General features: G+C 41.5%; 1 protein-coding gene across 1 annotated transcript; it reads right to left on the minus strand.

The window, feature by feature from the left end:
* Positions 1–1258: 1258 nt before the first annotated feature.
* crk (v-crk avian sarcoma virus CT10 oncogene homolog) lies at positions 1259–16599 on the minus strand. Its single transcript, XM_080025096.1, has 3 exons — positions 16171–16599; positions 14904–15478; positions 1259–5022 (listed from the first exon to the last, which is right to left on the minus strand). The coding sequence occupies exons 1-3, from the start codon at positions 16388–16390 to the stop codon at positions 4885–4887; spliced, it is 933 nt and encodes a 310-aa protein (XP_079881222.1). The 5' UTR covers positions 16391–16599; the 3' UTR covers positions 1259–4884.

Genomic DNA, 16599 nt, shown 5'->3' on the forward strand with positions numbered 1-16599 from the left:
CCGGCAGCGCTGTGCTGGGATGGAGTAAAGATGGCGACTAGCCTCATCCGCGATCTGCTATGCACATGAATCACCAGCCTTGATATAAACGACCCCTCCTAATTTATATTATTTGATAAAAAAACTAAAAATGAAATCTTTGGCAGCTCAGACTGACTGACATGTAGGCCTAATACCTTTTGACATTGTAAATTATATGCACAGTCATTGTATCCTCAGTTGATTCTGATATCCTTTTCAGAAATAACTGAATAATTGTAAAAAAGAGATAGGCTAAACGAAACAACAACAATCAACTGTAAAACATCTATGATATTGCCTTGTAGGCCTACTGCACGCCCACCAAAGTACAAGGAATTTGATTGATTGTGATGGTCAAATGAGAGGAACATGTCAAAAATGAAAGAAAGAAAAAAAAACAAGAAAATTACCGTTGTAAAACTCAGCAACAATGTGCAGTTTCTGTAAAGACTCTTGGAGCAATGTTTCTGAAAAGAAACATTTCTGATGAGGAATTCAGACATTGTTTTTCACTGCCATAAGCTGCACAAATGAACTCCTATTTACCTGCAATACTACTACTACTAGGCCTACTTGTTTGGAGGTCCTAAACAGCATCCTTAAAATTATTTTTTCAAATAGGATATACTACATCAACAGAATACATTACATTACCTTTTTTTGAGGGAACTTCAAATGGAAATGAATTGAAAATTAGTTAAGTAAAAGCCAAGGAGATTTAATTAATTGATATACATTTTATTTTGGTTTTACTGCCAATTATGCAGTGACTATTAAATTAGCAAAGTGCAACAATGCTGTTAGCAAAATATTATAATCAGTCTCTTCCCTGCCAGTAGCAATGAACTGAGGACCATAGACCATATTTCACAGCAGTTTTCTTGCTAGCTGCATATGTGCTATGTGGGAATCCACATTAGCTTTACTGCTAAGTAGGCTGATGCACATATTCAAACCTGTTACAGACTACAGTACACTGACACTACAGTTACCAAATGTCATACAGTGAACTAAAAATACCTCACGTCAGTATGAAGGCAAGTCATTTCTGTAGCCAGGCAACTGCCATGTGCAGCATGAATGAAAAGGGAGTTTTGGTCATGAATAGTACGGTTAAGACAGAGCCTTCAAATATGTGTTAGACTTCTTTACAGTATTTACACTGGGATTTCTCAAACCAAAAAAAGTCAATATATTACACAAATAATTTGTCATGGATTTGACTTTATTTACTAGTATATTAACACATTACATGCTACAGAAAATAAAAAGGTATTGTCAATTGTGTTGAAAGAATATAGTGTTATAATAAAATGGCACATTTGGATATTAACACAATGTCCACTGGCATTTTGCCACCCCTTCCTTTTAATGAAAGGAAACGAATGACTTCATGCAGGGCTACTAAAAAAAAAATACTTCTTGGTGGTTTCATAGGCAACACAATTTATAAGATAATGATTTATGTAGCTAAGCACCTGCCATGTGCATCGTGAGTGACAAAGAAGCTTGATTTGATCGATTCATGACCACACAAAATGGACCGAAAGTAACACGCATGTTACTTCCCTAGACCAGATTTTCCCCCAAGAAGTCAACCAAATAGTAATAGTAATTATTCTAACATGGGTTTGGAACAGGGCCAACTTGAAAATGAAATGTGAAAAGCAAGGACTGAGCTCATCAGGCATAGCTATAAGATCATGGAAACTAATGTGTGGGAGCAATCTGGATAATTAAAAACCCTGTAAAAATGGAGCACATTTATCGATTGCGAACTCTAGTTGGGAAAGCGGTTAAGTGCATTCTGTTAAAAAATCAAATTTCATCTCCTGTTAATCTCATAAGCACTGGCAGAATACACTTTCCAGAAGGAGCCCGCCCCCATCTCTTCCCAAAGCTGTTAACAGTGCCACCTAAAGGGGACATAACGTTCTGGCCAGAAATATTGTAGCATGACATCTGAGAGGCAGGCCCTCACTTTTGGAAGAGACAGCCAGTTCTCACAGCTCATACTCAAAGTGGCACTGGCTCGCTCCAGGCAGAGGTCTCAAACTACACACACCCAGCCTGCTCCAATACCAAACCAGTCTGCTTTATGATAGATGATGGCCCATGATTGTCAGGTGTCAACAAATAGAATGATTCAATCTCAACAGAAAACAACGTCCAGGGGTGGTTAATAAAAAAAGAAAAAAAAGAAAAGGCAATCTGGACACTACGACATGTTCTAATAATTTGCATGATCTCTTGGCAATAATGGCTGGACAAAGGGGGTAGACATAACACAGTAACATAAAAAAAAGTCCATGTCGGTTTTGTGCATCATGGCCGAGGCTTTAAATAAAAAGAGTGGCAAAAGAATAAAATGAGTAAATCACAAAAGGAAAACGCAGGCTGATAAGAACAAACTGGTGCAAAGGTGGCAACCAGATCATTAAAAAAAAAAAGGTTCGAAAGCAACAGGCGGGTTCCAAATAATACCACGTTCTCCTTCCTTGGGACACATTTTACAAGGTGTGAACACAGAGAGTGCTCAGTTTGTGTGTTGCTAAGGAATATTGAGTGAGCTGAATGCAGAGTGCTGCTAATATGAAAACGCTGGTACTAACTAACATGGTAGACAGCCTCCATTCACTCCATTGATGTATATCAGACGTGGAATGAGAACACACCACACCCCCCCCTCCTAGAGTCAGTTTATCCATTCTGCATCACAGCAACATGTGGCTGTAAAAAGTGTACTGTACATCAAAGTGTGTTTTTCCTCCCGGACAAAAATCAGCTATGAAGAAAAAAAAAAAAACTACAAAGAGAAAACAGAACTTTAGCATGTAATGAGAATCACATAGTACATCATGTCATAATAACAATATGTTCTTTTTTCTTTCTTACAAAAGACTACTTAGGTGGTACTTGGTCGTAGTAGATGGGTTGGATGGTGGGGGAGGGGGGGGGGGACTGAGGTTTTTAATAGTGTAGTAGTAGTGTTGCCTTTATATCTCCACCGTCACAATAGTCTTGAAGTTTTTCTCAGGTTGACTGCTGGGGTCCTGCTCTATGGCTACGGCTACAGGGAGTTGCTCCAAGCTGCTGCTCTCTCCTGGAGTTAGGGTTTGGATCCGTTTGATATTTGGCGTGGAGGGCTGAGGGTGAGGGGTGCGTGTCGGACTGGTCCTTGAAGAGAAATGCACTCCTTCACTCTTTCATTTTTTCTTGTTTGTAACATTGTTCACACTCCGTTTTTCTTTAAATTGATCAAACGCTGCGCCTCTGTCGCTCACAGCCCAGCCCTGGGTTACCCTAAAAACTAATGCTGCGTTCATGTCAACAACAAGAACAATGCTAAGATGCCCTACCAGATAATATTCTTCAGTCCTGTCTTTGGAGGTGCTGTAAACTCATTTTTTTTTAGAATGAAATATTAGTCCTGAATGAATACACCACCACCAAGAGATAGTGTCGGTTTGGACAAATGAAAAGTCAAATGTAGAAAGAATATGCAAATGAGCAAATAACTGTAGCGTCTTTGCAGGGCTGACATAGTAACTTTCCTGTGTGAAACAAGAAGCTCTCGATCATAAGAATTGTTGGGAAATACGCTTATTGACTCACCTTGTAGTTTGATTAAAAAAATAATAATAAAAAAATCTCATGTTTGTATGGTAAATATAAAGCCACCGCCAGCAAGAGATAAAGCCAGGAAGAAGGGGGGAGTCAGCTAGTGTGGCTCTGTCCAAATGTAACCACTGTTTATCTGCCTACTAGCACAGTATTACAGCAAGAGTAAATATGACAATTTGAACTATTCATGAGGGGTTTTTATATGCACTGGACTATTTCTTGACTAGGCACGGGGACTTCCTGAAGTACCAGAGGGTTGCCTAGCAACTAGTCCCAGGCAGGAAACAGTCATGGATAAAATCCCTTTAATGGTGAACATTTCTGTTGTTATGGTAGATATCAAACAAACAAGATAAACATTTGAATGAGCCAGCTTCAGAGCTTCACTTGTTTCTATATTGTGCTATACAAATGAGCTAAAGCGCCAGGCAAGCCGCTCCCCCCTGCTTTTTATGGTATTGCTAAGCTAAACTAGCTTCATATTTACAGTACAGACGTGATATTCAACTCCTGTCAAAAAACAACAACAAAAAAAACACATTTATATAAAAAAAAAAAAAAACTATTCCTTGAAGAAGAGTTAAAAAAAAATCAAGGGCACCATAACAACCTTAAGCAAGACAATACGTTTCTGTTCAATTTGCTCCTGTATATTCCCAGTTGACATGAATGCAGCACGGGTGATCCTACAGAGCTGTAACCATGGTGACGGATGAGGAGGGGCGAGGATGAAAAATGACACTTGTGCTGCTGAGCGCTTTATCTACTGGCTCCAACTCAGGAAGAGGAAGTGGTTGAGCTGTGTGTCTGCCGAGGAGCCAGTGGTGATAAGGTGTCGGCGGCAGGGACGCGGCGACAATCTGAAGGGTGTTGCCAACATTATCCTCAGTTAACTGTTCCACTTTGGAGTAATAGACCATTCTTTACAGTCAGTCAGTCTTGTGAATGAGGTGAAGGATAAGGGGCGGCCATGATTATTCAGAGCGTGGTGTAGTAATGAAGGGCGTGTGCGTTATACATTGTGTCCCATCGACCGCCTGTTTGTTTTGTTCTCAGTGACTCTCTTGAAACTTGGAGACTTTGGTGCAGGTAAAAGCCAAGAGCAGCAGACGTGAGAGAGAGAGAGAGAGTGGGGGAGTGTGTGGAACGGGAAGGAAGATAAGGATGGAGGGAGAGAAGAGGAGAGGAGAGGAGACGGGCTAAAACTAGTGTCCAGGTTGCGGGCCTGGCTGTCCGCTCTCAGCTCAGCTCCTCCTCTGCGTTGTGCTGGTCCAGCAGTTTGACGTGTGTGAAGGGAAAGTGGCCCCGCTTGCCTTTACATTCGCCCTCCCACTGGCCGTTCACGTTGATTTTGGTCACCATCACCGTGTCGCCCACCTGGGGAAGGGAGGGCAGAGAGAAGAAGGCTTGAGATAGCACTCCAAAGCAGTATGTTACAGGATTTATTATCATTAAAAAAAAAATGATAATAAAAATGCAGATCATCTATCCTCTCCAATACGTTGTTGCCAAAGCTAAAAACAATACGTAAAATATATTAGCAGAACTTTTACATTTTTGATAACTTATTATTAGTTCCCAGGGTTCGACATAACGTATAGCCCGATGGCCCGGGGCCAGTAAAATCATATGCAGGGCAAGTTGATTGGCCAGTCACTGTCCCGCCCGGGCCAGTGACTGGCCAATCACAGTTCAGTATCTTTTTGTAGACTACATCATGGTTCATTGAAATGCGCGTTCTGAGTCGTAATGAAAGCAGTGTTTATTTAAGACTCAATATAATAAACCTAATATAAAATATATTTTTTAATGAAAGGCCAGTGGACAACCGATGCGTGGGCGTTTTGACAGGCACCGTTGGCAGAGCTGCCTACCGTCCGCCTGCGAGTCGACAAATCAATCGACTTACTCTGCCCCCTTTCTTTTTTCCCACAGCAGAGGTTGAGGCGCAGAAAATGATAACTGCGCTTTTCCTTTATCTGCCGCCGTAATGTTACAATATTTGCATCCAAGCCCCAATGGTAATACAAATGAGAGGCGTTATTTAAACGCTGTGAATGCGTCTCCGGTGATTGTGTCGGTTGTAGACAGAAACGAACGGAGGGACTCCGCTCACTGTACAGTTCCTATAGTCGCGCAGTTTGGCACTGTGTTTTCAGGCTCGAGACATTCAATCAGATCGCGGAAGTCTTTCCCATTGAAATCGCTAACGGGGAGAATATCCCCAGTTATTATTTTAGCCACAAACCACAGTTCATCTGCGCGGCGGCTCACTCGCTGGCGAGATCACACGGTGAAACGCTGCTGTGATCGGACGAAGGCATTGTGTGTTTCTAAGGTGATTTAACGTCATAGTCTTAGACGAGCGTTTAACTTATGCTGCATATTTTGCACTGCATTGTTTTTTATCAATAGTTTGAAAAAATGGTCCCACACCGGACTCTTATATGTGAAGCTGACACTTCATGGAGAAGTGACACTGCTGCAGCGCGCTCACGACCAGACGTGAACTCACATACACGGTGAAATCTCCCATTAAAAAAACGGCATAACCCCGCTGATTTTCGGATTTCTATTCTATTTTTAAAGTCAACTTGAGCGAAAGTGGAAAACCGGTCATTCGGTCGACACATTCACATCCCTAATGCATATAGAGAAAGTAATAAAAACAGCCTACCACACCACAAAGAATGATTAGACCTTCATCTCTTATTTATTTTTTATGTTTGAACATGACTTCTGCAGGTGAACTATTCATTAAACTGCCCAAATTCAAGAATAAAAACAACCTTCAAACTACTGGACTTTAAAATACTGGCCGACTCTTTCAACATACTTTCAGTTGTAGGCTTCTAATTCAATATGTTTGCCTGGTTTTATATTATGTGTATGAGCAATCTCAACATTTCATATAATTAACTAAAAGAAAAATAACCAAATCTAAAGGGAATATCTATACTGTTACAGTATAGATATTCCCTTTAGATCTGGTTATCTTTCTTTATTTTTCTAATACAGGTATTATAATTATTGACACTAAATTATGAAAAAAAAAAAAGTGTGTGCAGGGCCAGTGAAAATATACAAGGGGCCAGTAAAACTCGGATCCACTGGCCCGGCGGGCCAGTAGGAAAAAAAAGTTATGTTGAACCCTGGTTCCGGTCATATATATCAAGTACAAAGGTGAAAAAGCCAACAGTTGCATCCTTTGTCTGTCTTATATGAATGTATTCTCTTTATTATCACTTAAAGATCTACTGTTAATGGAAAAATGCACATTTTCATGGTTCTTCAACATATGGGTCCTCCCCAGTGTGTCCACAGACTACCAAAGTAGGAGAAAAAAATCACACAACACCTCCACCTGATGAGCACATGATGTGACCTTTAGTATCTTTCATGTTCTTTGGAGGCCACAAGCACTTTTCCTACATTAAAAGACTTAATAATTAATTAAAATCAAATAATTAATAAAAACGGTCAGTCGCAGCAGACTGTGGGGTGCTGGCATGTTATGTATGAGTACACTTGACTTGGACAGGGAGAGAGGAGTGGCTGTTCCTGTGTCACTGAGCAAACAAAGCACTAACAGACAGTTCCAAAGTTCAAGTCACTGTGCGGGTGAGGGCTGAACAGTCAGGGGCTAAGGCGGCGCGGGACAACCTCAGAAGCTTGGGTCCATAGTATCTGTTTGATAAGCTGTCACCAGTTACGACTATCTTCCTTGTGTTAAATGTGTAACTGGCAGTATTTGCATGAAGACAGGTGTTTCGATCTAGCCTTCTTCCTCATGCAAGGCCTTCAACAATGACATTATTTTTGAACCCCACCAAGGAAAACACCCGCACATTAATAGAATGAGTGAAAAAAAATGACTTAATCTAGCTATTTCCTACGATCATTTGTTCTGAAAGTTGAAAAAATTACAATTACAATTTTATTTCAGAAGAATTGGAAAATGTGTTATATTATGATATTGTACTGCAATAGTATATGACCTTGGAAATCAGTCCTGGTTTACGTATACCCGTTTTAGATTTTGGCATGCTACTTTATTATACAGTGAGATTAAAAGAGTAGTAGTTGCTACTTTGTATTGAAACACTCAAAATCAATTACTTAAAAGGAATATTTCACCCAATACGGAACCGGCGTTCTATCATTATAAAATCACTATTATAATATATGATGAATGAGTTTCCCTCCGCCCCCCCCCTCAGTCTTACCTTGGCCCAGCTGTCCTGTTAACCCTAACCCCTACATTTTACCATGTGTGATGTCACGCATGGGAAAATGTAGGGTTACGGCCCCCACACACATCCTACCTCTACTGCGCGTCTACCTCGCGTCTGCGTCTGCCTTTTTGTCACAGACTGTGAAATCAACGTAGAGCGAGCACACATCCAACCTCAGACGCACTGCTGAGGCGCGTCGGAGGCACGTCTGCAGCGACGCTCCCCTTCACCTCAGGAGGCTCGCCTATTTTTTTTCTGAGAGCAGCGCGTCTCTCTCGCGTCTCTGTGCTTTAACTGATAGAGAAATACTCTGCTGACAGTCATACCAGCAGCATTCACTCTAGTTACACGTTTACCCGATGTGTTTATTTCAAAATAAAACATCCCTCAGTCGTATACGCAAATAATCCCTTTATTTCACGATTTAATTGTGCAATCAAAATCCGAGGGATTTAAAACCTAATTTTCAATTAGTTCTGGCATTTCATTTTTGGATAAATGACACATATAGAGATCCAATATAGTGAAGAAATAAAAAAGATCATGATGAGCGCAACAGTTTTCCGTTGCTCTGTGTCTACGGCCTTCTTCTTCCCCGACCACACCCCCCTCTCTCTCTCCCGTATAAATCAGTAAAGTGATTTTTGAAATACTCTGCTGAGAGTCATATTGACTTCATACTGGCAGCTTTCGCTGTAGTTTCACCATTTCCTGGTGTGTCCCCTTCAAAATAAAACTTCCAACAAGCGAAAATATGGCAAAAAAAAATAAAAAAAATGGCAATGGGGCGCACGGATTACTGTCCAGACTCAATATAAATCATATGCATCATAGATGACATGAAAGAACTTCATTTTTAATGGGAATTATCTATGAAAACTCTATGTAGAAAGATAGGGCTTTTAGAAGCAGCGCTGCAGCAGCAGCAGCTGCTGAGACGTTGCATGTGTCCGAGAAAAGTCCGAGAGAGGCAGCAGTAAGGTAACGCGACGCGCTCCAGAGGTAGACGCAGGATGTGTGTGGGGCGCGTTAGACAGTGAGACCATAAAACACACTTTCTGCCTTTTCTCAGGCTAGGATGAACCGATTTCTAAAATGTTTGCACATTTATACTACATAGGATCTCTAGAGTTCAATACACCTTCATATTTCCACCGGTAAAGTAGGCCTTTAATCCATTGAGGGGTTAATAGGAAAGATTGTGGTTGATGAAGCTTGTTCTTAAAAGTCTGATGTAGTAATATTGGCCTTTTAGGAAATTTGAATTTGCTCTAGTCTAGTGTCTTATGTGTGTGTTGATCCACACGTCACAGGCCTGAAGAAGTCAATATATGGCCTGATAGGTGAAACAAATGAAGCATAGTCTACAGGAGAATAAGTGTGCATAGCTAATAATTATGATGTTTGACCAACAGTCCAAACAGCAGGTATATATAGTTTGATGTCACATAATACTAAGAGCAACAAAAGGTCACATTGGAGAAGCTGAAATGTTTGGCATCTTTGCTGGCATGCCTTGCTGTAGCCGGCGGCCATCATTCATTTAAACTGCTGGCTGCTGTTTGTTTGTTTTGTGTTTCCACGTTCCCATTCATAAAACTGTTGCGTGAGGAAACCAGGGTTTTTTTTATTTAGTAATTGATGAGGTGGACTTAATACAGCGAGCAGCAAGGCATTAGAAAAAAAATCTTCAATGGGCTCCCATGTCAGTGGTTAGGACGTCTCAGTCAGGACATCTCAAGGCCTTCCATTTAGGATTCTTTAAATAGAGGTGCTGAAAAAGCATGCACCTTATCATCATTATGTAACAAGCTATCTGACACATACCGGTCACAGCAGAATGGTGATGTAATCCATCATGAAATACTACATGCCGTTATGTTATTTTAGCTCCGTCACAGTATTGTAACGTATTACTGTGACGCGAGGGTCCGTGTGTTGGCCCCGTAGCTGTTGGACTAACTAGCTTTAGCAACCCTATCAACTTTGCAGGAGAATGAAGTAGCGATACATTGCGCTAGCGTTAAATGGACAAGAGCTTTACTTTAACCTGACTGTACACTTCAACTGGTTGCATGAGGCACATGAACACCTGTAGCATGGGGGCCGCACACATGGCTGCACCGCGATAGCACTCACAATGACATTTTATGAGATTTTTTAAACTATTGGAATATGGGTTTTATCTAGCCTATGTGTGGGAAACACTGCATTATATGAGGATGGCAAATACCAGAAACACCAATATGCTTCAATTCAATACAGCACCACCGCAAGCTGTGGCCTAAACAAATACCAACACAACTCCAGTAACACCTCTATGAAATGGTTTGTACAGCAGTAAACGCTTCACTAGAGCTGAAACAATGAATCAAAACTAAATGAATCAAAACTATTAGGTAACAACAACAATTAATTTAAGAAAAATTCAAGGAAAAATACCAAACGTTACCTAGTTCTAGATTTGTAATGTGGAGACTTTCTGCTGACAGATATATAAGCAAAGGGTAAAGTTATGAAGAAATATAGCTTTAAGTATGTCCCAATTGTGTGCACAATGTACGCAAACTACACACTTCTTATGTATTACAGTATGCCGTAAAAAGAAAGTATGGTTTAAAACGCAGGTCAAGCTTCATAATTACAAGCCCAATTCCAAATAAGTTGGGACGTTATGTAAAATGTGAAGAATGTGATAGTTTCCTTTTTCGATGTGTATTGAATATAAAACAGTACAAACACATCATATGTATTTGTTTAAACTGATAAAATGTAATGTATTTTGTAAATAATAATTGGGACAGGGGCATGTTTACTATTGTTTTACATCAGCCTTTCTTTGAACAACACTGAGTAAGCGTTTGGGAACTGAGGACATTCATTGTGGAAATTTTGAAAGCAAAATGATTTCCCATTCTTGCTTGAAATACAACTTCAGTTTCTCAACATTCCGGGGTCTCCACTGTGATATTTTGTGCTTCATAATGCACCACATGTTATCAACGGGAGACAGGTATGTACTGCAGACAGGCCAGTCTAGTACCCTCACTCTGTTCCTACAAAGACAAGCTGTATTGAGACGTGCAGAATGTGGCTTTGTATTGTCTTGTTTAAATAAGAAAGGACGTCCCTGAAATAGACATCTGGATGGCAGCATGTTGCTCCAAAACCTGTATGTACTTTTCAGCATTAATAGTGCCTTCATAGATGTACAAGTTACCCATGCCATGGGCACCAACCCACCCCTATATAATCACAAACACTGGCTGTTACACTTTGTATTGCAAAAACTGTAGTGATAAATATGTTTCATTTGGCAACAAGTTGTCTAACCTCACTGATGCAGTGAACAGCTTCTTATTTCTTTAACAACCATGTCAGAAGACATATGTTGTGGTTTTGGAAAAGATGTATCTCTGTTTCAGAAAGGGTGAAATTATTGACCTGCATCAAACACAGAAAACTACTCAAGAGAAGATGAAACTACTAAAATCATGTTAAGAACTGTCCAACGCATTATTAAAACCTGGATAGATAGTAGTGAACCGTCATCTTTGAGGAAGAAATGTGGTCGGAAAAAATATTTAATGATCGTGATGGGATTTAACTTAAAACATTTGATGGAATCAAATGTAAAATATCAACAGTATAGCTCCCGGCTATGTTAAATAGTGAAAGCAAGAGCATTTCCACACGCACAATGCGAAGAGAACATAAGGGATATGGACTACAGATGTGTAGCTTTAAGGAAACCACTTATCACTTTTTATCAGGTAAAATGCTTCAATTTACCAGGGAGCATACAGATTGGACTCTGGAGCAATGGATAAAGGTTGTGTGGTCTGATGAGACCAGATTGACCCTGTTCCAGAGTGATGGGTGCATCAGGGTAAGAAGAGAGGTGGATGAAGTGATGCTCCCATCATGCCTAGTGCCTACTGTACAAGCCTGTGTGGCAGTGTACAGTAGGATCTGGGGTTGCTTCAGTTGGTCAGGTCTAGGTTCAGCAACCGTATGTGCCAAAACAAGCTCATCAAAATGTTTTATGGCGAATATGTGCCGTAAGATGGTCGAAGAAATGTTTTGCGTGTGTGACTTTTTCTCTGTTGCCAGGCAGTGTATGGCTTTCACTTTGCATCTTGCATTTGTGGATGTAGCGATGAACTGTGTTTACCGACAATCATGGGCAGTACATTTTAATTTTGGACCTTGCCCCTTACGTTTTGATTTGTTGTGCATTCAGTAGTAAAAACAACATCATACAACAAACAAATAGTCAGTGCCGTTCTTCCCAAAGTTGTAAGCCTCACCCCCGTAATTGTTTGTGAAGACTGAACCTTTTTACGGGATGCCCCTTTAGATCCACCCATGATAATATCACATGTTACCAGTCAACATGTTTATGTGAGTAAGGTTCCAAACAGGTATTTTTGTTAATATTCTACAGCTTTACCAATCTTTTAATGCCCCCGTCCCAACTTTTTTTTAAATGTGTTGCCGTCATCAAATTCAGAAAAAGCATAATTATGTTTATGAAAAACAATGAAATAGATAGGGTACAACATAACATATATTGCCTTTGTATTGTTTTTAACTTGATTGTATGTGAAAAAGGATTAACAATCACATTCGGTTTTAAATACGTTTTACATAACGTCCCAACTTATTCGGAATTGGGGTTGTACTAATAGAGTTTATGTCCAGTTTTACATTATATCACAACTTTATGAGGCTGATTGTTTTGTGTCTCAGAATTTAGGAAAACAGGTAACAACAAGAATACATATATAACAAAGCAGGCATTATGGACTTTAAGGTGTTATTAAGACAGAATTATCGAGTGGACACTATACAACTACTACAATGCAACAGAACTCATGCAGGATTTTTTATTTAGTTGCATTAAGGGTGATGATCCTGAAAGTCAGTGGGGTTTTCTGAAGACATCCAGAGAAGGAAATGTGAGCTAATTATTAACCCGTCACAGTATCACTCCTGACAAACTCTGAGCAGAGCAGGGGCCTGGCTGGGTCTGACCAACATGCATACAGCCTCACATGTAAGCCTCGTCTAGCACATGCAGAAACCCTTGCAAAAAAATAAAATAAAAAAGGGGGGTCTACATTGTATAATATGTAACCAATCAAACTGACAAAACCTTTTTTAAGCTGACAAATGAGCGGGCTAAAGACATGTCAACTAGCAATAGCAAACTTGATGTCTGACTCCATAAACAGTTAAAGAGATTTGAGGAGTCTAAGGATGAATCCGTGTTGGTATCTTTAGCGTTTACAGTTGTTATGGAAATTAATATTGTGTGAATATATGAAATATATTTATACTTATTGTATTGTCAGAAATTGTGAATCGTCATACAATAAACATTCTGACCTTAGTCTTGTGTAAGAGAAAGTCAGGTTGTTATAACTGAGATAGTATGTAGACTAAGAGAGTCACGCCAACGTATGTTGTTATGTCTCACTATTCCAACCCTGAACATCTATCACGTAGGCTGATGTTCTTGCGTAATTAGATTTTGCTAGAACTTCTGGAGAATGACTGCATTCTCCAGTCATTTCATTACAATCCCATTGCTGTATTGTTGTCTTGACATTAAAGATCTGTTTATTATTTTGTATTTGAACATTGTGTCATCTTGTATTAATTGCCTAATTCTCATCTTTCTAGAGGTTGATATATCAATTCCAAGACACAGTCCATTATACTCTTTGACTGGCCCTGCCTCCTAGTCCCACTCCTGGCCCAGCTTGACTCCTGGCTTCACAGAGACCAGAGGAAATGGTCCTGTTCCCAAACACAAACTATTTCCTTCCCCCAACGACCTGCTCCGTGGGAGCCCCCGCTGGAGCTTCCGGACAGTTAAAACAAGCAGGGCCACTGTACACAGGGAGCACACAGGCTAATGTGGCCCTTTTTCATATTGGGATAACCTGTTAGCTTACAATCTGGGGGGAGGAAGGGCAGACTCGGTATAATACAGGTCGGATCAGTAAAGAAGAGATGAAGCCAGAGAGTTATAACAAACATAATGGTAAGACTTCAAGCAGATCAATGTGTACCGTCACAGAACTGATCTCCACAGAAAAGATATTCAATAACTTCATTATATGGGAAAATACACAGAGAGCTAGCTGAGCATGTTCTGACATTGCTTCTCGTTAACCCTGCACAAGAAATACTGAGGAATAAGATCATCAAACGCACAATGGTAAAGAAGAGCGAAAGAATATCAGTTCAGTGTAAGGGCCGGTAATACCATATCACAGGGTATCCTTTAAATACAATCATAAAGAAAATCTGTTTTGTAATGTGCAGCACGTTTATAATGAATGTCTTAAAGAGAGTGTGTCCATGTCCAGCAGCAGCAATGCCTCTGTAGGAAGATGCTATTGAGTGTTGACAGAACTCCTATAAATGATGGAGGCCTAACTTGTGAAAAAGGTCAAAGCTATTTAGCAGTCATACTGGCTATGCGTCACGTGACAGCCCCTTCTCAGAAGGGATCATTACAAAGAAAAGCTGGCCAATGCAAACCAGTTGGTTCCCCCCGAAAAAATGCAACTGCTGCTTCATTGAGTATAGCATATTAAATATAAGAATCCAGCTCAAAATATGAACTGACATGGCAGTGATTTTGTTTGCACTCCTTGGTTTGGAACGTTGGTTATATATCCACTTACATTGTGATGTGTTCAAGCGCTGTTCAGTAAAAATGAGTAACGGTGAAAGTAACTTCATCGTGATAAGATCAATGCAATCTTGTAAAACGTATTGTAAGGCCAGAAACTAAAACAAATAGGTTACAGTTGCAGTAGACGTTCATACCGTGTGGGGGAGTATTTGGAAAAGGTTTAAAGGGATCAAACATTAGATACCGGCCAACTCTACTCAAGTATTGATAAGCTAAAAGGGCTGACCCCTTTGTCTTCCTCAGCACATTGTAAGAGGATGCATTGGGTCAAGAAGAATAACCCCCACACACAGACACACGTCCATATTTACCTCTAAGGCCAGTGCCGTCTTGTCGTAGGCATTGGGCACCCTCTTCTGTATGGCCCTGGCATAGACGGGTCCATTCTGGAGGTTTGGAAGTGGGGTTGGCTGGGCGTACTGGCTTGGGTCTCCCAGCAGCGGAGGTCCGGGATGGGCCACAGAGCCGTCAGAGTTCCCTAGCATGGCCATCCCTCCCGCGGGGCCCCCGGGGACACCTCCGGGCCCTGCCCCCGAGCTGGGAGAAGAAGGCCTGTACTTCTCCACGTAGGGCACGGGGATCATGCCCGCCCGGCCCTCAGAGTTCTGGGCGTTCCACCACTGCTCCTCGGGCTTCTCCAGCACCCGCAGGATGTCCCCCTTCCTAAAGGGCAGGTCCTCGTCATCGTTGCCGGGGAAGTCGAAAAGCGCCCGGACATATTCGTCTTCCAGGCGCGGCGGGGGCCCTCCGCTGATGAAGGAGGTGTGTTTGGACTTGTTGATGGGCTCTATCAAGGTGGTGGTGTCCAAGTAGTGGATCTTGTAGAACTCCAGCAAAGAGGGGAGTGCTTCGAACTCCTGGTCGCCGATGCGGAACCTCGGAAGGCCTGGAGAAAAGGAGTGATAAGAGACAAATGATTGACCAAATCTGGAAGCCAATCTATTTATGTAACCAAGCATGATCATGGTGGTTTCCAGAATGACCCAGAAGGATTTTTTTGTTTCCTTATTTTGCATTTCTTTCCCCTTCCAACAAAAGGTCTGCCCTTTGCAAATGTATGAGGAAATGTAGCAACTATTCAGCTCCTGCACAGACAAAACACTAGTAGAGGCAGTTGACTACGTCTGGTCAAACTCTATTATAACTTGGCATTAAGAAATACTTTCAAACATGTAGAACTGCCCCAGGGTCAGCTGGTAAATGATGCTCATTTGAATGGTGCACCAGGCCACAACATACATTACTATACAGTCTAGTTGAAACCCCAAACCGCCCACCACGGTGCGTTTGTGACAAAAACGTGCCTCAATCGCCATGATTTACTGGAACAATGTGTTGTGTAATAGCTAGTAAGCTGTGTGTCTGTGCACTCGTGTAAAGGTCTGAGACCATCACAAGAAGCCAACGTTAGGTTGACACATGTGTAATGTGTCTGGTCTGCCTTGCTCTCCATAAAAGAGCGTGGAAAAGAAAAGGCACTATTGCGCATCTGCTTTGGTGCAAGTCATGCAAGAATGGTCACACAGCAGCGTCTCCATGTGCCAAGCAAGCCCCTCCGAACCCCTTCTGTTACCTTACCTGGACCGGATTGTCGGTTGTTGCTGATGCTGTTAATGATGTAGTGCGAGACTTTGGAGTTCTCCGACACAGAGAGCACGTAGTCCCCGGGGCTGGTGATAGAGTCCCGGACCAGAAACACGCCGTGCCTCTGCCCCTGCAATAGGGACACAGCCTCCTGCCTGCTCAGCCGGCCCCAGTACCAGCTGCCACGGTCCTCCGCGTCAAAATTTCCGGCCATGATAACCACTCCAAGGCCGAGGCTTCACCGGGCCTTACCCTTCTCTCCCTCCCGTTATCCACAGGCGAAGCCTTCAACTCATACAAAAACTTTAGCGCCTAGAGCACGTTTAGTAAACAGGCGACATCCGCAGCTGGCCGTTTGGACATCAATTCGCCCGATACAGAGCCGCAACCACGAATTATAAAAGGTTTTTATTTGGTTTACGT

This window comes from Ammodytes marinus (assembly GCF_949987685.1).
Source record: "Ammodytes marinus genome assembly, chromosome: 3".
Lineage (NCBI taxonomy): Eukaryota > Metazoa > Chordata > Actinopteri > Uranoscopiformes > Ammodytidae > Ammodytes > Ammodytes marinus.

Bases quoted from the DNA above. Each gene is read 5' to 3' on its own strand.
- crk (XM_080025096.1), bottom strand. From the start codon at position 16,390: ATGGCCGGAAATTTTGACGCGGAGGACCGTGGCAGCTGGTACTGGGGC. The intron at 15,479-16,170 runs GTAAGGTAACAG...CCTTTTCTCCAG, and splicing joins CAACCGACAATCCGGTCCAG to GCCTTCCGAGGTTCCGCATC. The intron at 5,023-14,903 runs GTAAATATGGAC...TCCCTTCCCCAG, and splicing joins AGACGGCACTGGCCTTAGAG to GTGGGCGACACGGTGATGGT.